This window comes from Suillus paluster (genome assembly GCF_016628075.1).
Source record: "Suillus paluster strain FC165 chromosome Unknown EDB91scaffold_109, whole genome shotgun sequence".
NCBI lineage: Eukaryota > Fungi > Basidiomycota > Agaricomycetes > Boletales > Suillaceae > Suillus > Suillus paluster.
The window spans coordinates 103420-126087 of NW_024537669.1; the positions used below are offsets into that span (position 1 = coordinate 103420).

The 22668-nt window shown below is 48.8% G+C and overlaps 13 protein-coding genes across 13 annotated transcripts; 6 read left to right on the forward strand and 7 right to left on the reverse strand.

Annotated features, from left to right (window-relative positions):
* Positions 1 to 70: 70 nt before the first annotated feature.
* Positions 71 to 1321, reverse strand: EDB91DRAFT_1166779 (S-adenosyl-L-methionine-dependent methyltransferase). Its single transcript, XM_041320021.1, has 9 exons — positions 1176 to 1321; positions 1108 to 1125; positions 923 to 1055; positions 828 to 866; positions 704 to 767; positions 584 to 652; positions 493 to 533; positions 377 to 432; positions 71 to 327 (listed from the first exon to the last, which is right to left on the reverse strand). Exons 1-9 carry the CDS (start codon positions 1220 to 1222, stop codon positions 165 to 167), a joined length of 630 nt encoding a protein of 209 aa, XP_041171212.1. The 5' UTR covers positions 1223 to 1321; the 3' UTR covers positions 71 to 164.
* A 155-nt stretch (positions 1322 to 1476) lies between these two features.
* EDB91DRAFT_1229182 (translation initiation factor eIF 4e-like domain-containing protein) lies at positions 1477 to 2944 on the reverse strand. The gene is made up of 4 exons (XM_041321038.1): positions 2484 to 2944; positions 1982 to 2428; positions 1865 to 1929; positions 1477 to 1815 (listed from the first exon to the last, which is right to left on the reverse strand). Exons 1-4 carry the CDS (start codon positions 2720 to 2722, stop codon positions 1742 to 1744), a joined length of 825 nt encoding a protein of 274 aa, XP_041171213.1. The 5' UTR covers positions 2723 to 2944; the 3' UTR covers positions 1477 to 1741.
* EDB91DRAFT_1166783 (uncharacterized protein) lies at positions 2945 to 4808 on the forward strand. Its single transcript, XM_041320022.1, has one exon. It carries the CDS (start codon positions 3188 to 3190, stop codon positions 4364 to 4366), a length of 1179 nt encoding a protein of 392 aa, XP_041171214.1. The 5' UTR covers positions 2945 to 3187; the 3' UTR covers positions 4367 to 4808.
* Positions 4809 to 7049: 2241 nt separating this feature from the next.
* EDB91DRAFT_64582 (uncharacterized protein) lies at positions 7050 to 9033 on the forward strand. The gene is made up of 8 exons (XM_041327978.1): positions 7050 to 7154; positions 7202 to 7323; positions 7376 to 7507; positions 7559 to 7846; positions 7900 to 8001; positions 8055 to 8320; positions 8380 to 8418; positions 8475 to 9033. Exons 2-8 carry the CDS (start codon positions 7308 to 7310, stop codon positions 8943 to 8945), a joined length of 1314 nt encoding a protein of 437 aa, XP_041171215.1. The 5' UTR covers positions 7050 to 7154; positions 7202 to 7307; the 3' UTR covers positions 8946 to 9033.
* Positions 9034 to 9229: 196 nt separating this feature from the next.
* EDB91DRAFT_64796 (uncharacterized protein) lies at positions 9230 to 10113 on the forward strand. The gene is made up of 4 exons (XM_041327983.1): positions 9230 to 9579; positions 9647 to 9795; positions 9844 to 9863; positions 9933 to 10113. Exons 1-4 carry the CDS (start codon positions 9471 to 9473, stop codon positions 10021 to 10023), a joined length of 369 nt encoding a protein of 122 aa, XP_041171216.1. The 5' UTR covers positions 9230 to 9470; the 3' UTR covers positions 10024 to 10113.
* Positions 10114 to 10202: 89 nt separating this feature from the next.
* Positions 10203 to 10703, reverse strand: EDB91DRAFT_1061798 (PHF5-like protein; the record flags this gene model as incomplete). The annotated part of the gene is made up of 4 exons (XM_041314478.1): positions 10203 to 10366; positions 10419 to 10522; positions 10576 to 10612; positions 10670 to 10703. Coding segments are annotated over 4 exons (339 nt in total), but the record flags the coding sequence as incomplete, so codon positions are not given.
* Positions 10704 to 10925: 222 nt separating this feature from the next.
* On the reverse strand, positions 10926 to 13709 carry EDB91DRAFT_1166798 (aconitase family-domain-containing protein). The gene is made up of 8 exons (XM_041320023.1): positions 13660 to 13709; positions 13568 to 13609; positions 13470 to 13514; positions 13165 to 13416; positions 13067 to 13104; positions 12971 to 13013; positions 11466 to 12915; positions 10926 to 11408 (listed from the first exon to the last, which is right to left on the reverse strand). The coding sequence occupies exons 4-8, from the start codon at positions 13229 to 13231 to the stop codon at positions 11009 to 11011; spliced, it is 1998 nt and encodes a 665-aa protein (XP_041171218.1). The 5' UTR covers positions 13232 to 13416; positions 13470 to 13514; positions 13568 to 13609; positions 13660 to 13709; the 3' UTR covers positions 10926 to 11008.
* A 392-nt stretch (positions 13710 to 14101) lies between these two features.
* Positions 14102 to 14957, forward strand: EDB91DRAFT_1208668 (ribosomal L29e protein family-domain-containing protein). Its single transcript, XM_041320737.1, has 6 exons — positions 14102 to 14184; positions 14237 to 14321; positions 14373 to 14384; positions 14436 to 14471; positions 14524 to 14764; positions 14818 to 14957. Exons 1-5 carry the CDS (start codon positions 14168 to 14170, stop codon positions 14563 to 14565), a joined length of 192 nt encoding a protein of 63 aa, XP_041171219.1. The 5' UTR covers positions 14102 to 14167; the 3' UTR covers positions 14566 to 14764; positions 14818 to 14957.
* Positions 14958 to 16133, forward strand: EDB91DRAFT_1166810 (protein-tyrosine phosphatase-like protein). The gene is made up of 3 exons (XM_041320024.1): positions 14958 to 15489; positions 15549 to 16009; positions 16063 to 16133. Exons 1-2 carry the CDS (start codon positions 15139 to 15141, stop codon positions 15954 to 15956), a joined length of 759 nt encoding a protein of 252 aa, XP_041171220.1. The 5' UTR covers positions 14958 to 15138; the 3' UTR covers positions 15957 to 16009; positions 16063 to 16133.
* Positions 16134 to 17515, reverse strand: EDB91DRAFT_1166814 (vitamin-D-receptor interacting mediator subunit 4-domain-containing protein). The gene is made up of 4 exons (XM_041320025.1): positions 17175 to 17515; positions 16897 to 17106; positions 16535 to 16690; positions 16134 to 16486 (listed from the first exon to the last, which is right to left on the reverse strand). Exons 1-3 carry the CDS (start codon positions 17506 to 17508, stop codon positions 16566 to 16568), a joined length of 669 nt encoding a protein of 222 aa, XP_041171221.1. The 5' UTR covers positions 17509 to 17515; the 3' UTR covers positions 16134 to 16486; positions 16535 to 16565.
* Positions 17516 to 17613: 98 nt separating this feature from the next.
* Positions 17614 to 18353, forward strand: EDB91DRAFT_64959 (transmembrane proteins 14C-domain-containing protein). Its single transcript, XM_041327989.1, has 4 exons — positions 17614 to 17718; positions 17773 to 17873; positions 17929 to 18002; positions 18055 to 18353. The coding sequence occupies exons 1-4, from the start codon at positions 17716 to 17718 to the stop codon at positions 18195 to 18197; spliced, it is 321 nt and encodes a 106-aa protein (XP_041171222.1). The 5' UTR covers positions 17614 to 17715; the 3' UTR covers positions 18198 to 18353.
* A 156-nt stretch (positions 18354 to 18509) lies between these two features.
* On the reverse strand, positions 18510 to 20780 carry EDB91DRAFT_1264150 (uncharacterized protein; the record flags this gene model as incomplete). The annotated part of the gene is made up of 9 exons (XM_041324475.1): positions 18510 to 18995; positions 19053 to 19091; positions 19151 to 19402; positions 19507 to 19571; positions 19625 to 19912; positions 19964 to 20095; positions 20148 to 20269; positions 20317 to 20505; positions 20575 to 20780. 9 exons carry the CDS (start codon positions 20778 to 20780, stop codon positions 18510 to 18512), a joined length of 1779 nt encoding a protein of 592 aa, XP_041171223.1.
* A 289-nt stretch (positions 20781 to 21069) lies between these two features.
* Positions 21070 to 22154, reverse strand: EDB91DRAFT_1166825 (uncharacterized protein). The gene is made up of 3 exons (XM_041320026.1): positions 21670 to 22154; positions 21536 to 21611; positions 21070 to 21387 (listed from the first exon to the last, which is right to left on the reverse strand). The coding sequence occupies exons 1-3, from the start codon at positions 21737 to 21739 to the stop codon at positions 21090 to 21092; spliced, it is 444 nt and encodes a 147-aa protein (XP_041171224.1). The 5' UTR covers positions 21740 to 22154; the 3' UTR covers positions 21070 to 21089.
* Positions 22155 to 22668: the final 514 nt, after the last annotated feature.

Here is a 22668-nt window from a genome sequence, read left to right on the forward strand (position 1 = left end):
CACGAAAAACAAGTCATGGACCGGATGCCTTGCAAAGAAGGTCCACGCAATTCAAGATCTCGCTTCGCAAGGTGTTTATTTCATACATTCACAGGGGTATCTGAGCGTCACAAGCTTGGAACATAATTCAGAGGACCAATATTGTGTAATCTGGTCAAGAGCCGTCATAGCATCCGCAGGGTATACATATAGTAATGGAAAGATTCTCCCAGTTGGTTGATCTCAAGTGAAGTCTTGCGCGATATATGTGCACCAGTGAGAAATCGTCTTCGGAAGTGCGGTTGTCCGAAGGTGATGTAGATGAAGATGCCATCTCGCTTAAGTACGCTGCCAGTCCCCATGAGGCCAGAAGGTATGAAAATCCGGAGCGACTAACCGTAATACCTGAGATACCTCTGCTGTGCAGTCTTTAATCACTTGCTCCGGTGGATCCTGTGAGAACAACAGGATCGTCAGTACATGATATATTGTTATCGCGCGATTAGGACATACCCAGACATCTGTGGAAGACGTCATCATTGCGTCCATCGTCCCTGGGGCTGCGTGAGATTTCGGATGATAGTAATTGAAATTCGTGATGTACCTTTGTCGATGGCGACATCAAAGGATGAGTTATCTAGACCGTCTAGAGTCCGAACGTCCTTCACTTCCCCTATTAGAGATTTAAGATCCGTTTCCAAGTATTATCTGTGGAAATCGTTACATGTCATCTCCGGGCGTAAATCTTTGTGCCGGTTGCGCATTTTATCGATCACAACAGGTGAATACTTTGGGAAAAAGAGGTAAGTAAATCAAGACCAAGACTTGCATGAAGGCAGGAAACATACATCAACATTGACAATATTTTTGTACCCATCTTCCCACATCTGCTCGACGGTGTTAGTCGCGGGATTGCGCGCCGTTTGTGACAGGAAAGACCCACATCCTCCGAAAACTTTGAATTTCCACAACCGAGCATTAGGATGCGTGCATCTCTGGTAGGAATGAGCTTGCGGATGTCATCCGCAACATCCGCATAGGTCTTGAACCAGTCGAAAGAGGCATCCTCTGCTTCTCTAATCATGTACGGTATCTCACCACTCATTAAGAGAGCCGATGAAGACATACTGCTCATATCTTTTATCCCTTGATACTTTGCTTGGTGAACTGGTTTCGGAAGCAGACACCTCACTCACCAGTATACTTCGGTACCGTACTCCTCATTCTTGTGGGGAAGTGACATAGTGGTATTTGGCTGGTCAAGCTGAGGCCCGTAGTTCCGCTAGGATCAATACATCAACGATGCATATCGATGCATCGATTGAACTGAGGTTCCAAAATTAGCAACGCCGCGGAGTTTCGTGACACCTGCTCTCGAAAAATACAACTTATCAATGCTCCCTCTCGTGATGCTGGTCAAATGCAATGGTTAGGAATGGGGCAAAGGGCCCATAGTGCGAAACGAGAGTAATCTATGAGTGCACGAACTTCTCTCCTCAGTCTGATATGGGAAGTAAAATCAGTGAATTATGATTTATCTGCGTTCAGGTCCTTGTCAGGTACAGTACCACAGAAAAATCGATATTCGTCCTCTGCTACAATTCAAACATTCGAGCTACAGTTTTATATTCGATTATTTCCTTGTATGCTGATAAGAAAATCAGGATACCAAGAATGTATTACATTCGTGTGATGTTGCAGGTGTACCGAAAACACAGGATAAAACGATCAAAGTTCGTGCCATGACGCGAATAAGAGGGTGTCACGATACGGCAGCGGTGATGGGCATCCTCTCAATCGCGGAATTGCGGAAGGAGGATTTGTCTTGCATGGAGTCTGTCGTTGCGTCAGTAAAATGGATCGTGAAGGGATGGAGGGAACATACCGTTATTAGATTTATACTCCATGACGGTCGATGGAGGTAGGTTGAGCACAACGCGCAAGGTATCCCTACCACAAGAATCAGACCGTTAAAGATCGCGAAAAAATGCGAGAGACGCACCGAATCTTCTCTCGCACCTTAGCGTCCCCGTCGACGCGATTCCATAAGCTCACAATATCCTCACTCTGACGCACGCTGATGGTACAACCACAAATTTCTGGCCACACTCCTTCCTCCCCTTCCCCCTGTGTACCACATTCATCAAACATGTCACCGACAACGCCCATCACGAGGTCTTCCCACACCCTGTCTGCTACTCCCTTGCGCAATCGCACAATCCACTTCCCACCAGCACGATTCAGGGGGTCTTCCCACACGGGCCTGCGAACTCCTGTATGGAACAGGAGATAATCTGTAGTGGGCACGAGTGCAGAGGGGGCTGAGAGGTGAGTTTGAAGTGCCCAGAAAGATTCAACGCTGGAGAAGGAGGCGATTTTTTTGATGCCTTCCTCATAATTAGTTATTTTATTTCCCGGAGCGCGCTGTTGTCGGAACCAGAATACCCAGCTAGTGAAATACGCGTTAGTCACGGGTGAGAATGAGAAGGAAGCCACGAACATACGTATTCCGGAGAGGGTGAACGGATAGCGGCGCAGGAACATCGGCACCCCGGTCGCGGTCCTCGTGTGGCAGGTGTATAACGGAAGTGGAAAAGTGCCTGCTTGTGGGGGGGCGCGGGCGCGTCTCTACTGAGATGGCGGGTGTGGTAGTAGCTGTGGTTGTCGTGGTTGTCGTAGTGCTAGACGCTGCAGTTGCGAAACGACTCTGGAACTGCGAGTGATTCGAGAAGTAACCAGCCATTGGTGGCGTGAGTGAGATAAATAGATGAATAAAATTGAAGGTTGGAGGAAAAAAAGAAAGCTCAGGCGTGAATAGAGTATAGGGTACGGGGATCGGTCACTTGGATGTGTTTCAGTTAGAAAGAAAGGACACTCGGTGAGTACTGATGAGTATGGACAGGCAAAGTATGGACAGGATGGTATCGTAGTAGATGATTGAGAAAACTAACGAGAAGGTACTACAATGGATTAGTAAGCCGTGGTCTTCTCCGTTCTTTCACTCTGAACCACTACCACTGAATCGACTTCTAGGTTATCCTATACAGACAGCAACTTGCAATAGACAAGTACTGCGTAGACATCACTTCGCTCGTTCAACATACCCAGATACCATCGCAATAACACGCGTTTATAGGCGCTGCAACATTATACCATACATCCACTTTGGCATCTAAACCATCCAATCAATCTCCCCACGAGCATCATCATGTCGCACGCTAGACACCAGTCTTCCTCGCCGCGTAAGCCATCGCGGACTTCCGAACCGCTCTCATCCATGGATCAGACCATGCCAAATGGCGCACACTCTCTGGCTCATGAACTCGCGGTTGCGCTAATGCCTGAGCCCGGAAGCGGGTCGCGAATGCTTGCAGAAGAGTTTGGGATTGAATACGACGAAGGTGCGGAAGGAATTGATGATGATGATCGCGTGCATGGAGATGAAGAACGGGAAGTGCACGCGTCAGGAGACAGTCTGGCAGATGAGATTGGAAGTAGCTTAGCAGATGAGATGGGGGGCTCGAGTTTGGCGGATGAGCTGGGTGGAAGTGGAGGCACTGATGAGGACGCTGATGAAAATGTTGAAGAAGGTCTAGATGGGGACTATGACAATGACTCACATTTCCCAAGGAGACAAGAACAAGACGCCATGGAGATCCTTGCGCAAAATCTCGCCTCGACGGATCAATTCCTCGCCCATTTACGCGCCGTTGATGCCCTACCGACTCTATCCCCCGTACATACCTCGGACGCTGCACCAAGCGCACACGTCCTGGAAAGACTTGCGTCGGACATGATCCGTGCGATTAACGAGGCCACGAAAGAACGCGAAAGTCAGGTACGCGAGCTTATTGCATATGAGCGCGAATTCCGCCGGATTTCGACCGAGGTTGGCGGGAATGACGTTCTTTGTGAACTGGATGACATAGACGAGGGCGAGAGCGAACCTGCGCCGACGAAGCTAGATGCCGTCGCTGAGGAAGACGAGCTCGAATCGTCTTATGCACCATCCCTACCTTCGTCGCCCCAAAAGCCCTCCTTCACTGCACCCCAACCATCCAATGCTGCTGCGCCTCTGCCGCATCTGGTGCAGCTCCGAACACATACGGCGGCGCTGCTTTCATCGCTCACGACGATATCAGAGCAGGCACAGGTGAATGGAGCTGCTACAGCAGATTCGGGCCGGCGAATCCGCGCGCTGAAGAACCGCTTTGGTGGGTTGCGCGGGGAGTGGGAAGGTGCGGAGCGCAGTCGTGGACGCATTGAACGGTGGGAGCAGGAAGGAGGAGATCTTGATGGTAGGAGGGTTGCAGAGGAGCATTTGATTGCATTCCAGCAGGCCGTAGATGAGGCAGGGATTAAGACACAGGCGATTATGGCACGGTAGACGGGTAGACGGTGTGATGTAAGATGGACTTTACTAGGCTGAGGATTACTACATATATATTCCCATTCACCCACACGTATTAATATCATACCAGCAGATCTTGTATATTTCACTGAGTGGTCTGGCGTCGGTCACCTGGGAATGCTAGGGGTTCGCCACGTGAAGACTAGGTGGAAGTCACGCGGACGATGATCTTAATTGTACTATGTACTACCACACAAGTAGTAACTTAACCATCATCACTAACTAGCTGGACAAGCTCACTCGGAGTCACGCCTGTGATGGAGCAACTACATATCTCCTTATGTCAAGGTGGAAAATTATTCGATCTCGTCGTCGTTGGAGCACGGAGCACTTGCGCCGCCGACGGACAAGAAAGACAACAAAACGAACAAAAAAACTCACCAACCATCGTGCCGGCAGTTGTCCGTGCGTTCTGGGGGTGAGCGCACAGTGTTGTTTGAGCTTGGCGTTGGGTGGATGCGGGGAACGTGCGTGGTGACATAGTTATTGAGTGTGCCGGCGATGTGGATGCTGGACTTTCTGCCGGCACTTGCCGAGGGTCAAGCTCAACATCAAAGTCAAGCTCAACACATCAAAATCAAAATCAAAATCAAAACATCATAGTAACGCGGAAGACATTCCAACATCTAAGCTCAAGCTTGTCAAGTTTCACAAAGCCAAAAGCGAAAAAAAAAACAATTTGTCCAGTACGGTCCCTTATAATAGTCTAAATGCGAAAATTCCCATTACTTATTATTGGTGCCTGAACTTAGACCAAGTATTTCGCTTATATCTTACTAAGATCTTATTCTATTGAAGTCACGAGACCATGGATAGACAAGGACTACAACTTTGATTTTATCAGGAATTTTCCCAGTCTACCATACCTTAATCCAAATCCTAGTCTTAATGCGAAATTTCACCCAGTCTTTCCCGGCCACTGGTTTGCTGATGTACAATTCATTGCATGGAGTAGTAGATGCGAAAATTAGATATATTTGGCAACTAGCCATCATGACGGTGGCGGCTGCCACCACCGGATACACCCGCCAACATGGATTGGCGCTTCAAACACTGGGACAAACGTGTGCTCCTATATTTGGAGACCATCCATGTCTATTGTCCCCTGCAGCCAGACCACTGCAGGGTGTCAACAATTGGTATTCTTATCATTTGCTTCATTTCGGCACAACTCGTCTGTCGTGACGTGCATCTGACGTGAGTGTACGGTGGATCATCGTAACCTACAACTGATCATATCTAGCGTACTGCCCCTGCATTCATCGCAGTGCTGTGGCTTGATTACGACAGCCATGCCCACAATTTCAAGGACTTGTCGGTTCATTGATGCGGCCTGTCTCGGCACTCACATCGTATCTGGTTCATCTGATAGCAATAAGGTCACTTGGTTTGTTAGCCCAGCACTTGGATCAGACCTCGCTAACGATATCCTCGGACTTCACCAGTACTTTTAGCGCCATCTTTGGGGCATTTCCGTCGGTCACAACTCACCTGGATGTGTTCTCGATGAGCATATCCCCGCTGGAGACTTCTAAGCCCACGTTCAGGTCCATATGCCCAAGAGCCTCATGCCAACCATGAAATGGTTTCACCGGAGCTGTGGGGGAGGCACCATACGACGCACTATACTGATGCACCAGTGCTGGGCCTGGAAAGAAGTTTGAGCCTTCCAGTGTGGGTGAGTGACCTTGGGATCAGTATCGTAACTCCGAGTATATCGTAACTCCGGGTTGCGACCGCGACGTTCCAGGAACGCGCTGCAACATAAAGGATCTGCGTATTTTTCATTTGGAAGAAATGTTTTGTTAGACGGAGACAATTGGCTCATCCGGTCATGCTGATATCCCAACATTCTCGACAAGCGCTATAATATTCTCAGGAGTAAGTATGAGATTCACCCACGTAGCGCCGACAAGCTCCTGCGCCCTTTTCCAACACATTCTTCGACTGCAGACTTTCTGATACGTGTATTTTTAAGGCAAGTCGTGTTTTGACACGTTGCGACCATAGACTGATGTTAAATAGGCGTCAGGTTATAGGGATGTGTGTGATCTTGATCGGTGCCTCTTGTTGCATTTAGCGGTGAGTGTGAGCAGCAAATGGGCGCTCAAGAAGTCAAGGTATATGCTCTTTGCACAGGAGTGTGTGCTATTGTTTGCAATTTGGAAATTGCTGTGATTGAGATGCCAGAACGTTACAGGTCAGATTCAATATCGCATCCCGTATGTTTTACTGGTCTGTCCCACTCGTGCCCTATAAATACTGGAAATTGACTTAAGCTTCTAAATCCACCTGCAAATGAACCGGCAGAACTTTCTGTTAGTGTTTACAATCTTCACCTCGACTCTCATATTCGCTCTTTGCTGGGCTTTCAACATTCAATTATGGCTTAAAAAATATGTCATTCTCAGTGACCACATCGCCAACCTCATCACGAAATATCCCACCGAACTCACCCTTATATCCACCGTGATTTCTACGATTCTAGTCGGTAACCACCACAGCGTAAGTTTGGATAGCTGGTGCACTGTAGTAATTTCGCTGATATCTAAGTACATCATGATCGACATTGCAGTCTTTTCTCAATCGCTGTCAAGCATGCACTTCGCCATTATATCACTGGCACTCGCCGGCCAATATCACTAATCGAACTCCACACCGCGATAGCTCTCGTTAGACCTGAACCGCTTCTTCAATGGAACCACCGCAAACTATCTCTTGTTACGTTGGTCATCGTTGGTTTGATCGCGCTCCTTAATTCAAGGTTTGATTTGTTTTATCAGCGTCGCAGCTAACTGACGATCGTCACAGTTGGACGACATTGCTGTTGCCGACACGCCTTTCGTGGCCTGTACCAATCCAGGGCAAAGATCTGGACCTCGCAAGCCCCGCCTTCGATGCGCAACTAGGTTTTGACATGAATGGCAACCAATGTAAGCGCTGTATATCGTCATTGCCTAGCCAGCCTTGATAAATCCATCATAGCAAGGACGACCACGTATTACATCAGCGACATTATGGTGTCCATGAGCGGGATGTCAGCCACACTTTCAGTCGTTGTAGGCGGAAATGACAGCGTCTTTGCCTTCAATGGTGTCGCATACAGCAAATCTACTGGTGCGCTCTGATGCGATGGGAACGTGCATCAGTAACTAACTATGTTTTCAGGTGGCATTGTTCCAGCGGTCGAAGAATTTGCAGGCACGTCATTGACCACTAGTAGTCTTGGTCTTCAGTACTACGGTGGAAAAGTCGCTCAGATCAATTCATCGATTGCCAATGACAAATATTCCGGGATTTCTAGAAGTTATAACGTGACACAACAGGGTCTTTCAGCGAACGTTACGTGCGGCCCACTCGACCAAAATGATTCCGAGTACCGGCTGAAGATTGATAATCGTACTATTGACGACGGGATTACGGTTTGGAATGGGACAGCAGATTGTCCTCTCGGCAGTAGGTCTGCTCGGCGTACCCCGTATCGACGCAGCCTGATGCTTACTTGTCAGGTGGTCACGGCTCCTGGGCGACTCAGACGACGGCAGGCGGTCCTGATGGCTTTCTCGCGATCGTTGTTTGTCCCTATCCGGGATTCGCGAACGTCTCCTTTGGCAAGTGACCACAACTTGGGCAGCGTCGACGTTGATCCTAACTTCTACATCAGACGTCTTCTTGCAGGGAAAAGGAGAATATAGCGACTTGAATACAACAATCTGCAAGGTTTCCCCATACGTGGCCTCATTCGATGTGGCATACAGCAACGGAAACATCTCTATCGATCAGCCTCAGAACATCCAGTCATTTCAGAACAGCAGCACCAATGTCACGATGTTCATATTGGACATGGTGACTTGGTCCAGCCAGCTTTCTAACAATCCTTTAGCGGAGCTGCTGCAATTTGACGGAATAGACACGATGCATGACACACTGGTCAGTAACTTTTGCTATGTCTAGTCAGGGTAGACCAACCTTTCTTACGGGTCCAACAGGAAGAATACTTCCGCGGTGTCGTAGAGTTTTCTGCCACAGTGAGTGAATCACCACATCTTACCTATCCTTTTCAACGGGGGATAACGTGCTGTAGTACCTTCGTTCTGCCTACTCTGCAGAAGGTGCGAACACCACGATGCTGGACTTGTACTCGGACGAGAGTGCTTTCAAATCCCTGAATGGAACCATGTTCGTGACGACCTACGGCTGGGAGAGCGGACGCCTCACATTCATCTATCTCCTTGGACTTTTCACCGTCATCTGGGTCATCACTGTTTCGGCCGCGGGGTACAGTCTGATTCAGGGACGTACTCACTCGGGTCCTCTATTTGATTTATCGAACCCAGTCCATCTCATCATGGCATCTTCTGGGGGAGGACTGGAAAGCCTTGCAGGGTTTGAAGATGACGGCGTTGAGAGTAATGAACTTGTACAAGTGCTCCTTCTAAACGACCACGATGAAGATTACGACGTTGCAGAGGGGGGGAAGAAGTTCGCTCGGGCTAGCGGTTCTAAGATGCGGTTCACGACTGAACTGGTCACAAAAGTAAAGATTTCTAAGTAGGCTGCTGGACACGTCGAATAGTATGATGACTCTCAGAGTACTTGATAATGATTGTGTGTGCTAGTAACTTTATACAGGTTTTTGTCACCGCAGATCTAAAGGGGCAGCAAATGTAAATTTTGTTCACGAACCCACAGTTCTGAACTCAAAGGGGTGATTCAAAACGAGCTAAATACTTAACCGTTCCTAACAGAATCTTACTGATCTTTCAGGAAGCAAGGCTTCTTAGGCAGGTCACCTGCTGTTATTGAATACTATGGCGTCTTTCACCGAAAATTTGGTCACGGAATTGGAAACTTGAAAGTTGAGCATTTTTGGATATCAGGTATAGACTGAGTGGGCCGCGGCCCAACACCAGCAACGAGTGAGGGCACCGGTTTTGCATACCTAGCGATGCCGACGACGACGCAGAGGCCGCCCATGCGGGATGGGTAGACTGGGCAGACTTGAGGTGAATGATGTAGGAATAAGATAAGGCCTTACCATTGTGTAGGTGAATAGGTGACTCGGATAGGACGAAGTTGGATGAAGGTTGCAGTCGTCGTTTGGTGTGATTTCAGTAACATTAAGCTGGTAGGTACAAAGTTCCAGCAGGTCATGTTGGTGGCCTCACATCCAACGCAGATCCACAAGGGTAGTCGGTCATGCTGGTGATCTTGCTCACTCACATCGAAGCTTCGCAGAGTATCTCTATCATTTAGTTCACTCTACGGCGCTCTGCGATCGCTGTATGGAGCGCATTCAAGGAGCATGGTACCGATGCGCCTATTGCGCGAAAGACCTCTGTGGAGAATGCGAGTCTCTTGACACTCACGACGAGACCCACATATTTGTCGTATTCAAGGCTCCTGTACGTTTTCCGTGTCCTGCCTTGCCCATCTACTAACACGTGACAAAGGTCGACATGGTTTACTTCCGGTATGTTTAATCCTGCTGCTTTTACAGATGATTCAATGACCTGGTGATGTTGGCGATTCGCAATTCTAGGAAACCCCGACGACAGCCCGCCAACCATAACCTTTCCGGTGTACCGCTAGATGTATGCCAATATATCCCTGATGTTCTACACACGGTGTAGCCAAACAATTTCATACCTTGGACCGCATCTTCATGTAATGTAATACATGCATCTTGGAGCGCTAAAGCTGGTGCTCCCTACTCCTACTTCAGAGCTATATGGGGACAAGGTCGCACGAAGAGTGCAGTCCGTGTATTAAGACTAACTCTTCTTAAAGCCTGGATGGGACGAGGATTATGTTAACAGCCGATAGGACGCGCTTCAACCATGTAATGCTCACCTAACCGACGCCTCTCGTAGAATAAATCTGTCCTACTGGCACCCAAGTTTACGATCTTCGGACATCCGTCTCTGTCCTTCTCTAACCGCGTGCACTCTGCACAGTAGTATGCATCGGATATACCTACGGAAGCGCATTTTGTCCATGGTCTAAGAGTATGCGAAGTGTAACACACCTGGTGATCCACAGATGATACATCTTCCACCATATGTACCAAAATTACACTCGTCGCATATCCGGACGAGCGTTTCAGGTCGGACATATGAATCACAGACGGGACTAAATGCTCCCATATTAGTTGATGGCACGAAAGATAGCATCGCTTGGCGCACCATTTACCATCACACTTCTCACACAATCTGCCAATAGCTGGAAGATTCATAAGATTAGCAACTTCACCGCCGGATTGGTTGATGGTGTACTCACCAATGCCAGGCTGGCGCCTGCACATAATCAAATCTATATAATTTGTTCAAACCTCTGTTTTAGCATACCAAGAGAGAAGACGCACCGGGGTGATGTTTCGACATGGTGGTTTGAATGATACAGTTTACGACGAATTCTGCAACTTGATATTGACTTGATGTTGTATTACTAATCTCAGAAGAAAGAGTAAACGAACCTGATTGGCTGACTACGCAGTCCAGGCAATATGATCGAGACAAAGCCAACGCGTTTCAACTAATATTTGGAACAAACATTCGTGCCTTCGATTCAAACTCGTAAATCCTAGTAGTAGTACAATGTTTCTCGACAAGTTCAACTTTACCACTCCATCTTCTTGCCAGTTTTTGTGCCCGCAACAGGAATCTTCTGACCCTGGTATCCGAATCCGTCTAGCCACGACCAGAGAGCACTGCGTTTCTCCTCGAATGAACTAATTATCTCCTCCCTCTGCAACGTCAAGCCGATATCGTCCAACCCGTTGACAAGACAGTGCCGCCTGAACGGGTCAACACTGAAGGTGATAACCGGCTTTCCACCACGTCTAACTTCCTGCTTCTCGAGATCCACCTGAATCTCAACGCCTGCCTCTGCGTCTGCAGCGAGGGCCTTGCAGTCCTCCACAGACAGGGTCAAGGGAAGCATGCCATTTTGCATTGTGTTATTACTGAAGATATCAGCGAAGCTTGGTGCGATTACACAGCGGATTCCGAAGTCATTCCTATTAAATGGCTTTGTGAGCACGTTTGTAACATGCACGAATGCAAAGGATGCTTACAGAGCCCAAGGTGCGTGCTCGCGAGAGCTACCGCAACCAAAGTTCTTGCCAGTGCAGATGAGAATCTTGGCCTGATCGTAAGGAGACTTGTTAAGAATGAATTCTGTCTTCTCCCCTGTTTTCGGGTCGAAGCGCCGAGCGAAGAACAAAGCGTTGGCGAGACCTGTCCGCTTCAGGGTTTTCAAGAACTGCTTCGGGATGATCATGTCCGTGTCAATATTGTCGATATGCAAGGGCGCAGCAATGCCCTTTACGATGGTGAACTTCGAAACGCTAGAGGGAGAAGAAGCGGGCGGAAGAGAGGATGGGGATGCGCTCTGGGCATGCGACGGGCGCTCGGGCTCAGTCGCAGGTCCAGTAAACTCGGTCAAGAAGTCGAAGGCACTCGCGAGATTCAATTTAGGACCAGCAGCAACTTTTTCCTCCGCATCTGCACCAAAGAACTTGCGAACATCCGTCAGCTTACCCGTCATAGCTGCTGCCGCAGCCATAGCAGGGCTGAGGAGGTGCGTGCGACCACCAGCACCCTGGCGGCCTTCGAAGTTGCGGTTGCTAGTACTGGCGCACCGCTCACCGGGGGCCAACTGGTCTGCATTCATACCCAGGCACATCGAGCAACCAGCCTCACGCCAGTCAAACCCTGCACGTTTGAAGATAGCGTCCAACCCTTCCGCCTCAGCGTGCTGTTTAATCAGACCAGATCCAGGAACGACCATGGCTTGTACATTTGGGGCGACCTTAGCATCGGGACCGGCAGCGAGGACGATCCGGGCGGCAGATCGAAGATCTTCTATACGGCTGTTGGTGCAGGACCCGATGAAGACTTTCTGAAGGGAAAGTTCCTCCATAGGCGTGTTTGCCTGCAGGCCCATATAAGCCAAGGCTCGCTCTGCGGAAGCACGTTTCGAAGGGTCGGACATGGTGGATGGATCAGGGACCTTGCCAGTAATCGCAACGACGTCCTGGGGGGAATTGCCCCAGGTGACGGTAGGAGGGATATCAGCGGCATTAATGTTAACCTCAACATCAAACTTGGCGCCCTCGTCGCTCTTGAGAGTTCTCCAGTATGCCACTGCACGGTCCCATTCCTCGCCCTTGGGAGCAAGGGGACGCTTCCGTAAATAGGCAAAGGTGATCTCATCGGGTGCAACCATGCCTGCACGAGCACCGGCTTCGATGCTCATGTTGCAAACACTCATGCGAGCTTCCATGCTCATGCTACGGATTACCGAGCCAGCGTACTCAATAACGCTTCCGGTACCACCAGCAGTCCCAATGACACCGATGATGTGCAAAATGACATCTTTCGAGCCGACGCCTTCGGCGAGCTCGCCCTCAACGGTAATGCGCATATTTTTGCCTTTCCTCTGCAAGAGAGTTTGAGTAGCGAGGACGTGTTCCACCTCGGATGTTCCAATACCGAACGCCAAGGAACCAAAGGCGCCGTGTGCTGTCGCGGCCAAATTAACGTCGACCTGACCGAACGAGCAGGATATTAAACTTACTTGAGGTATGTGAGTCACCGCACACGCAAGTAATGCCAGGCAACTGATAGGATCTTATCAACCCCATGCCGTCATCCCAGAGATATGAAGTCTTACCGTGAAGCCCTGCTCGGGACCAATGATATGCACGATACCTGGAAAGGCGAATCGATGTTATTTCGCTTTTGTACACACTAAGCTGCATTTATTCAAACCTTGGCGCTTATCGGAGAGTCCAAAATAAGTCAAGCCAAAGTCCTTGACGTTCTCTTCCAGTTGCATGACCTGCGCCCGCGAGTCGGGCTCAGCGACGAACGTATCTACAGATTTGTAGCTTTTCCGGGAAGTAGTGCTGCATCTAGATTAGCCTATGCCAAGCAAAGACATATTTTTCAACAAACGGAATGTTATGATCCACAGTGGCAAGAGTGCAGTCTGGCCGACGAACGGGCCTACCAGCATTCTTCCTAAGTGCCTATCAGCATATTGTAACGACGATCAGCGTGATAGATGTGCTCACAGGCCTTCAAACGCCTGAGGGCTCGTAACCTCATGGACAAGATGACTGCGACGCGGTGAGTTCACACCAAAGGCGCAGCAGAAAGCTCATTCACGTACCGATCGATGTAAATGAGGGCGAGGCCATCTTCGTTCACATCTCTGTCTATCAATCAGCACATGACCGATATACTGAACAGGGGGAACCCCACATGACATGATCGTCCCAGATTTTATCGTGAAGAGTTCGGGGACCAGCAACCGTACCAGGCATGATGGCGATCAGAGGTATATAGGACAAGTGGGGGGAATGAGATGATGCAGCAGATGGCCATATCAACCGTTCAGCCTTTAAAGTAAGTTTGGGCTTGGGGCAAAACAATGCTACATACTCGGCCGATCAAATTCGGCCGAGAACCGAGCAAGAACGGAGTAGGTTTACCCAAGGTCACTCACCTGACACCTAGAAATTAGAATGCACATTTTAAATATGCAGGAAAGACGGCACGCAAGATTATCTATAGCCATGCCAACCACTGGTATAACAATGTATCATAATCTAATCTGATGAGGGATGGAGTGTTGGGGAGCTTCGGACTTTGCCGAACTGTGGGACGGTCAACTAGATAGTTCTTCAGCCACATCATTCAATATACCTGATTCCACCGTCATTCACATATTGAATCGATTGAGTCTAAGCCTCAAGCCTACGTCGACGCCATGGCCAAGTCAAAGAAGTGTGTTTGGCATTCCGCAGATATCTTAGATATTCAACTGAAATTTTCAAAGCCACACCAACCACAACCAGAACAGCAAGGCACACCGTAATGGCATCAGGAGGCCACAAACTAACCGGTCTCGTTCAATGAAGGGGGTATGTTGTCAATATACTCAATGTCTGTCCGAGGCTTACTTTTTTTCTCAGGTTGATCCCAAGGTATGTTTCTAGGTGTTACACTCTATGAGCTGAGCGCTCAAGCACACGTAGTTCCGCAAGAACGCGCTGTACGCTCTTAATGGATCGGTGGGTTGACTGCTCCAAATCCCGTGATATGTGGTACTGATTTACGCATCAGCGGAAAGCACGGGCTGAGCAAAAAGCATCCACTACATCATGATTCAACTGCTAGTAAACTTCCCCGCTTTCATCCCTGGTAATCCAGAGAGACATGCCACACGCTTGGTATCCCGTGTATTACCTACCATGACTACTGCATATATATGGCTTAGGTTATCGAAATACCATACTGCATGCATCGCATTATCGTGAGTTATCTGCGAACTCCATACATATCTCGTCGATTCGGCTGGAGGTTTCTGGCAGAGTTGCTAAGTTACGCAGCTGCGAGATGCGGGGGATAATGCCGTACTGTGAAATAAGACCTGCCAAGACACGCCGCTGTATCTCCAGGTCGCAGAGTCCCTTTCGCCGTGTTATGTTTGCCTGTTTGAGTGACAGAGTTGTGTTCATGGGCTGTTTTTGGCGTGTGTGATATACCGGTACCTGAGCTGGTAAGTTACGGCGGCTGAGAAACCTCCATCTGTCTGGTTCATCGGGGCATCCAGTTGATCCGGAAGTCGACCTATATAATTAACAGCTCCCATTGAAGAACCTCATCATTTGCACACGATCGCAGTACTATATCAATATATACCCCTGGTTCGTTCACACCTAAGCTCCATTCTAGACAATGATATCCTTCCCTTCCAACTCATGGCAATCCTCGTTCATCCAAAAGAAAACTTCCCGACGTCCAAGAAATGATAACGACCCTTCTCACGGACGCGCAGCAACAGCCATAACACCCCGCCTCTATCTCACCGACTTATACACTGCCCGCTTACCAGGCAACCTCACACGCCTTGGTATCACGCACATCGTGTCTGCTATCGATTTTGATATCACGGACGTGTTTCCCCGGCATGTCCAGGTCCTGCACGTTCCCGTGCGCGACTCAGCCGATGTGCAGATTTGTGAATGGTTCGATCCTGTCGTGAAGTTTATCAAGGAGGCGTTGGATAAGGAAGACACGAAGGTTCTGGTACGCCTTGGATTGCTAAGTTCTGGCTTTGTAGGAACCAACCGAGGCACCTCTCGCAGGTCCACTGTTTTCAGGGGATCTCGAGGTCACCTATCTTAATTTGCGCTTATCTCGTTGCAACGACACCGATGCGTGCTTTAGATTCCATTGAGCATGTCCAAGCGAAGCGTGGAATAGTTTGCCCCAATATTGGCTTTCGCCGCCAGCTCATCATTTGGGGTCGTCAGTTTGAAGAGGTTAAGATCCGGGCCGAGGAGGAGCGCCGCCGAAAGAGGCGAAGTATTAGTGGTGTAACGGAGGTGCTAGCCAAAATGGTCAGACGGTCCAAGTCTGCACCTGTGCCTGCCCCAGCACCGCTAGAAGACTTAGAGGAAATGTCTATCGAAGGTACAAAGGTAGCTTCCCTGATGGAGGCGAAGACGGTAGCACTAGGAACCTTTCGCAAGACAAAAAAGACGGAAGAATAATGTTCATTCGCATATGGCATGTCTTACTATGCCTTACTATGCCATACCCTGCGGTAAGCATGAATGCTGCATCGTGCCACGCTATTCGTCCTGACATCCCTTCAAGTATTGCACCTGCATGTAGCCACCTTCGGAAATTGTTCATGCATTTGCAGGACTGAGGGATTCACAAACGCTATTGGCATTGCCTTAATTACTTGATATCATTGAGGGGCAGGGAAGCAAGCTAGACTTGCTGCACGGACAATATACATGTGTGACCTAAGTATTGGTAATGGTTAAAAGTCAGCAATTAATCGCTATGGCCAGCATAGCGTCTGTCTTTGGGCATGACGAGCATAGTATTTTCAGCAGTCTTTATAAATGCTGCAACTATCCATAGGTTGAGGACATACGTTGGCAGTCTTGTGCCTCACAAAAGAGCGTGCTTTCCGGTCTGTCAATTGAGACGACGTCTGGTGGTCGTACCGTAGTGAGGGGACTACCGCCTCAACCAATCCTCGTCTTCTCCCCAACGGCGCACCGCATTACTAATTCCCAGGTTAGAGAAAAACCAGAGCGACCAAGATATGGCTCACCGGCAGAGACCTTCCAATGGCACAATCGAGGTCATAGATCTGGATTGAGGTCGAGATCGAGATCGAACACGGCCTGCTGTGGGCGCGTATCATGACGGTAAGGATTTACGCCTGGTCGCTCGCGTTTCTGGACAGGTAGAGGAGAGGGCTCTGGTGCTGCGTATGGGTTAGCTTGTGTTTATTTAATTTGAAGGCACGGAAAAATATTGTACAGGGAAGGTGATGAGATGCGCAGAAAATAAAAACAAAGGGAGCGAGAACAAGGTCCAACACACAACCCAAGGTTAAAACCAAACATAAAAGCACGTGTACCACAAAGCCCCACAGCCGGTAGAATGAACTCGCTATAGAAAACCACTCACCTCTTACGCTATGGTTCTCCCCGAGCCCTCCCAACGGACGCTCCACATTCAATCGTCCACGGCGCATCTTCTCCTCATTCGGGAATGGCGGGAAGAACAAAGGCACAGGACCTACGGCACCTGGCTCAGGCATAGTCAAGCCTGGCGGCGCGCTCGTAAAGGCACTCAAGCTTTGTGCATATGCGAGCAGTTCAGGATAAGGGATCGCGGCTTCATGTGTACACGAGTTCAATGTCAACAAGAAAAATAAATGAAAAACAAAAATATGAGCCACGAACCCTCCTTCGCCTTTCTTATGCTTTCAACACGCTCGTCGCCCTCCCTCACGATCTCCTCTAGTACTTTCCTCCCCTCTTCCAATGCATCACACACAGCGCGCCATCGAGCGTCCACCTCCAATAGCTCCTGTTGTAACGCGACAATTCGTGCCTGTCGGCGCTGATGTGCCGCGGCTGTTGTCAGTGCGGTTTGCAGCTCAGCATCGACGGCTGCGAATGAGCTTAGGGGAGGTGGGGGAACTTGCTTTTGCGATGGCTGCTGAGATAACGAAAGGAAGAGTGATTGGGATAGAGTGGTAAGTTGCGTGAGCGGTGCGAGGAGCTGAGCATCCATGGTGCTGAAAGGTATTATGATTATGATTATTTATTTTTCACTAATATGAAGATAAGTGTCGCGGACTCTGAAAGGCTGACGTGAGATGCTGACGTGAGATGCGGGGTAAAACGTTGCAATTACACAGGCACACACACGGTTGAAGGTAAAGCGAACGACGACTGCAACCTCCATCCAATTTCGTCCTATCACCTATTCACCTACACAATGGTAAGGCTTTATCCTAGTTATGAAAGGATCGTCACTTACTTCAAGTCTACCCAGTCTGCCTACCCTGCATACACCATGGGCGGTCTCTGCGTCGTCGGCGGCATCACTGGGTATGCAAAATCTCGTTCGGTGCCTTCACTCGTTGCTGGTGTTGGGTGAGTCGTTCTCTAGCATCAGACAAACGTGCTCTTTCCAACTCATTTACTCTAGCGTTGGTCTCTTGTTCCTGTGGAGTGCAGATGCCATCAGGAAAGGCTCGCCAAATGGGTTGGAGGGCGCTTTGGGTATGTCACCTTCCTTAATACCCTCGCATTCTTATAGGTATACTGACCTTTGTCCCTCTAGGTGCCTCAGCACTGCTTCTTCTCTCATCTCTTCCTCGCATTGCCAAGGGCCCGGTGCCCATTGTTCTCGCTGCAACGAGCAGTGCTGCGGGTGTATACTATGGAACAAAAGTGTACAACTTGCGCAACCACTGAAATTGTACTACAGATGTATATTGGTCTACCACTCAATCACATTTCCTCAGTCCATACCTGGTATTCAAAATGCTCAACTTTGAAATTATAATATAGTCACGACCCAGTTCTCATGAAAGACGCCATAGTATTCAATAACAGCAAGTGACCTGCCTAAGAGCAATGCTTCCTGAAAGACCAGTAGGATTCTATTAGGAACAGTCAAATATTTAGCTCGTTTTCGGATTACCCCTTTGACTTCGTGTTACAAAATTTACGTTTACTGCCCCTTTGGATATACAACCATTATCAAGTACTCTGAGAGGCATCATACTATTCGATGTGTCCAGTAGCCTGAATCTTTACTTTTGTGACCAGTTCAGTCGTGAACCGCATCCTAGAACCGCTAGTCCGAGCGAACTTCTTCCCCCCCTCTGCGACATCGTAGGCTTCATCATGGTCGTTTAGAAGGCGCACTTGTACAAGTTCATTACTCTCAACGCCGTCATCTTCAAACCCTGCAAGGCTTTCCAGTCCTCCCCCAGAAGATGCCATGATGAGATGGAGCGGGTTCGATACATCAAATAGAGGACCCGAGTGAGTACGTCCCTGAATCAGACTGTACCCCGCGGCCGAAACAGTGATGACCCAGATCACAGTGAAAAGTCCAAGGAGATAGATGAATGTGAGGCGTCCGCTCTCCCAGCCGTAGGTCGTCACGAACATGGTTCCATTCAGGGATTTGAAAGCACTCTCGTCCGAGTACAAGTCCAGCATCGTGGTGTTCGCACCTTCTGCAGAGTAGGCAGAACGAAGGTACTACATCACGTCATCCCCAGTTTGAAATGGATAGGTAAGACGTGATGATTCACTCACTGTGGCAGAAAACTCTACGACACCGCGGAAGTATTCTTCCTGTTGGACCCGTAAGAAAGGTTGGTCTACCCTGACTAGACATAGCAAAAGTTACTGACCAGTGTGTCATGCATCGTGCCTATTCCGTCAAATTGCAGCAGCTCCGCTAAAGGATTGTTAGAAAGCTGGCTGGACCAAGTGACCATGTCCAATATGAACATCGTAACATTGGTGCTGCTGTTCTGAAATGGCTGGATGTTCTGAGGCTGATCGATAGAGATGTTTCCATTGCTGTATGCCACATCGAATGAGGCCACGTATGGGGAAACATTGCAGATTGTTGTATTCAAGTCGCTATATTCTCCTTTGCCCTGCAAGAAGACGTCTAAGGCAGAAGTTAGGATCAACGTCGACGCTGCCCAAGTTGTGGTCACTTGCCAAAGGAGACGTTCGCGAATCCCGGATAGGGACAAACAACGATCGCGAGAAAGCCATCAGGACCGCCTGCCATCGTCTGAGTCGCCCAGGAGCCGTGACCGCCTGACAAGCAAGCATCAGGCTGCGTCGATACGGGGTATGCCGAGCAGACCTACTGCCGAGAGGACAATCTGCTGTCCCATTCCAAACCGTAATCCCGTCGTCAATAGTACGATTATCAATCCTCAGCCGGTACTCGGAATCATTTTGGTCGAGTGGGCCGCACGTAACGTTCGCTGAAAGACCCTGTTGTGTCACGTTATAACTTCTAGAAATCCCGGAATATTTGTCATTGGCAATCGATGAATTGATCTGAGCGACTTTTCCACCGTAGTACTGAAGACCAAGACTACTAGTGGTCAATGACGTGCCTGCAAATTCTTCGACCGCTGGAACAATGCCACCTGAAAACATAATTAGTTACTGATGCACGTTCCCATCGCATCAGAGCGCACCAGTAGATTTGCTGTATGCGACACCATTGAAGGCAAAGACGCTGTCATTTCCGCCTACAACGACTGAAAATGTGGCTGACATCCCGCTCATGGACACCATAATGTCGCTGATGTAATACGTGGTCGTCCTTGCTATGATGGATTTATCAAGGCTGGCTAGGCAATGACGATATACAGCGCTTACATTGGTTGCCATTCATGTCAAAACCTAGTTGCGCATCGAAGGCGGGGCTTGCGAGGTCCAGATCTTTGCCCTGGATTGGCACGGGCCACGAAAGGCGTGTCGGCAACAGCAATGTCGTCCAACTGTGACGGTCGTCAGTTAGCTGCGACGCTGATAAAACAAATCAAACCTTGAATTAAGGAGAGCGATCAAACCAACGATGACCAACGTAACAAGAGATAATCTGCGGTGGTTCCATTGAAGAAGCGGTGCAGGTCTAGCGAGAGCTATCGCGGTGTGGAGTTCGATTAGTGATATTGGCCGGCGAGTGCCAGTGATATAATGGCGAAGTGCATGCTTGACAGCGATTGAGAAAAGACTGCAATGTCGATCATGATGTACTTAGATATCAGCGAAATCACTACATGCACCAGCTATCTAAACTTACGCTGTGGTGGTTACCGATAGAATTGTAGAAATCACGGTGGATATAAGGGTGAGTTCGGTGGGATATTTCGTGATGAAGTTGGCGATGTGGTCACTGAGAATGACATATTTTTTAAGCCATAATTGAATGTTGAAAGCCCAGCAAAGAGCGAATATGAGAGTCGAGGTGAAGATTGTAAACACTAACAGAAAGTTCTGCCGGTTCATTGATTTGTAGGTGGATTTGGAAGCTTAAGTCAATTTCCAGTATTTATAGGGGATGAGTGGGACGGACCAGTAAAACGTACGGGATGCGATGTTGAACCTGACCCGTACCGTTCTGGCATCTCAATCACAGCAATCTTCACTCCTGTGCAAAGCGCATACACATTGACTTCTTGAGCGGTCATTTGCTGCTGACACTCACGGCTAAATCCGACAAGGGGCACCGATCAAGATCACACCCATGCCTATAACCTAACATCAGTCTATGGTCGCAACGTATCAAAACACGACTTGCCTTACGGGAAATACACATCAAACAGTCCGCAGTGGAAGAATGAGTCGGAAAAGGGCGCAGGAGCTTGTCGGCGCTACACGGGCGGATCTCATACTTACTCTTGAGCAGATTATAACGTTCGTCGAGAATATCGAGATATTAGGATGACCGGATGAGCCAATTATCTCCGTCCAGCAAAACCTTTCTTCCAAAGGAAAAATACGCAGATCTCCTTTATGGTGCAGCGCTTTCCTCGAGCGTCGCGATCGTAACTCGGAGGTACAATACTGATCCCGAGACACGCCCTCACAGGAAGGCTCGAATTTCTTTCCAGGCCTGGCACTGGTGCATCAGTATAGTGCGTCGTATGATATCTCCCCCCCAGCTCCGGTGAAACCATTTCATGATTGGCATGAGGCTCCCGGGCATATGGGCATATGGACCTGAACGTAGGCTTAGAAGTCACCAGCGAGAATATGCTCACCGAGAACACATCCAGGTGACCGACAGAAATGCCCAAAAGATGGCACTAAAAGTTCGCTGACAGGAGAGTGAGATTACTGGTGGAGTCCGAGGACATCGTTAGCGAGGTCTGATCCAAGCGCTGGGCTCACGAACCATGTAGCCTTATCGCCATCAGAAGAACCAGATGTGACGCGAGTGTGGCGAGTGCCGAAATAGGCCGCATCAGTGAACCGATGAGTTCATGAAATTGTAGGCATGATTGTCATAATCAAGCGTAATATTGCCACAGCACTGCAACGACATAGATTCCCCAGTATAATTTCTGCCTGATGAAATGGACATGGATGATCTCCAAATATAGGATCACAGCAGGCTGGAGTTTGTCCCGAGGCTGTGGAGTAGCCTACACGACTACAGTTGCAAAGAGATAGCAGCACCTGTCTTAACCTTGTCCCGTTTGCCGAGTACTTGATCCAGGAACGGTGACCAACCCGTTTATGAGGCAAGCCGTCGATCCCAGTGAACAACGACCAGATTTAGGTAGATATGTACACAACATCAGATTTATCGACCTGTTTCGAGGCCTTTCGCCAAACTGTGACTTTTCGAGACGTAAGAAGAGAAATTTGCGTTGCAAACTAAAACGTCGGCCAAGAATCCAACTTTCGAGCCAGAAAATCTACTGCTTCACGCCAACTTCAAAGTTCACACACGCCAATTGATTATTGAATCGTTGTCAAACGTCTAACTTTCCAAGTTGTTGCCGCAATACACATCGACCAATCTGTAGATATCCAAGCAGCCGTGGCCAAGGCCCATCGAGTGGTGGTCCATAGTGTCCGTGCGCATGCCCTATCGGCACCGACGACATACAACACAACCAGGAGTCCGATCTTGTCTTACTGAGCTCTAGGATCTTTCTTTCAAATACCCGGACATTGATACGTCCTTAAAGGATATGGAAGATACCGCGTATGATGTCTACAATTCCATTGTGAGGTCTGCAAAGCCTGTTGCGGATGAAAAGGCTATTTAGTATCTGGGGCATTAAGAGGTGAGTGCACGTGCTGCTAGAATTTAGTGATAGGTGTCTCCAGGTCACTCGAAATCGGATACGCAGCGTTGGAGCTGGCGCATATAGCATGTAAAATG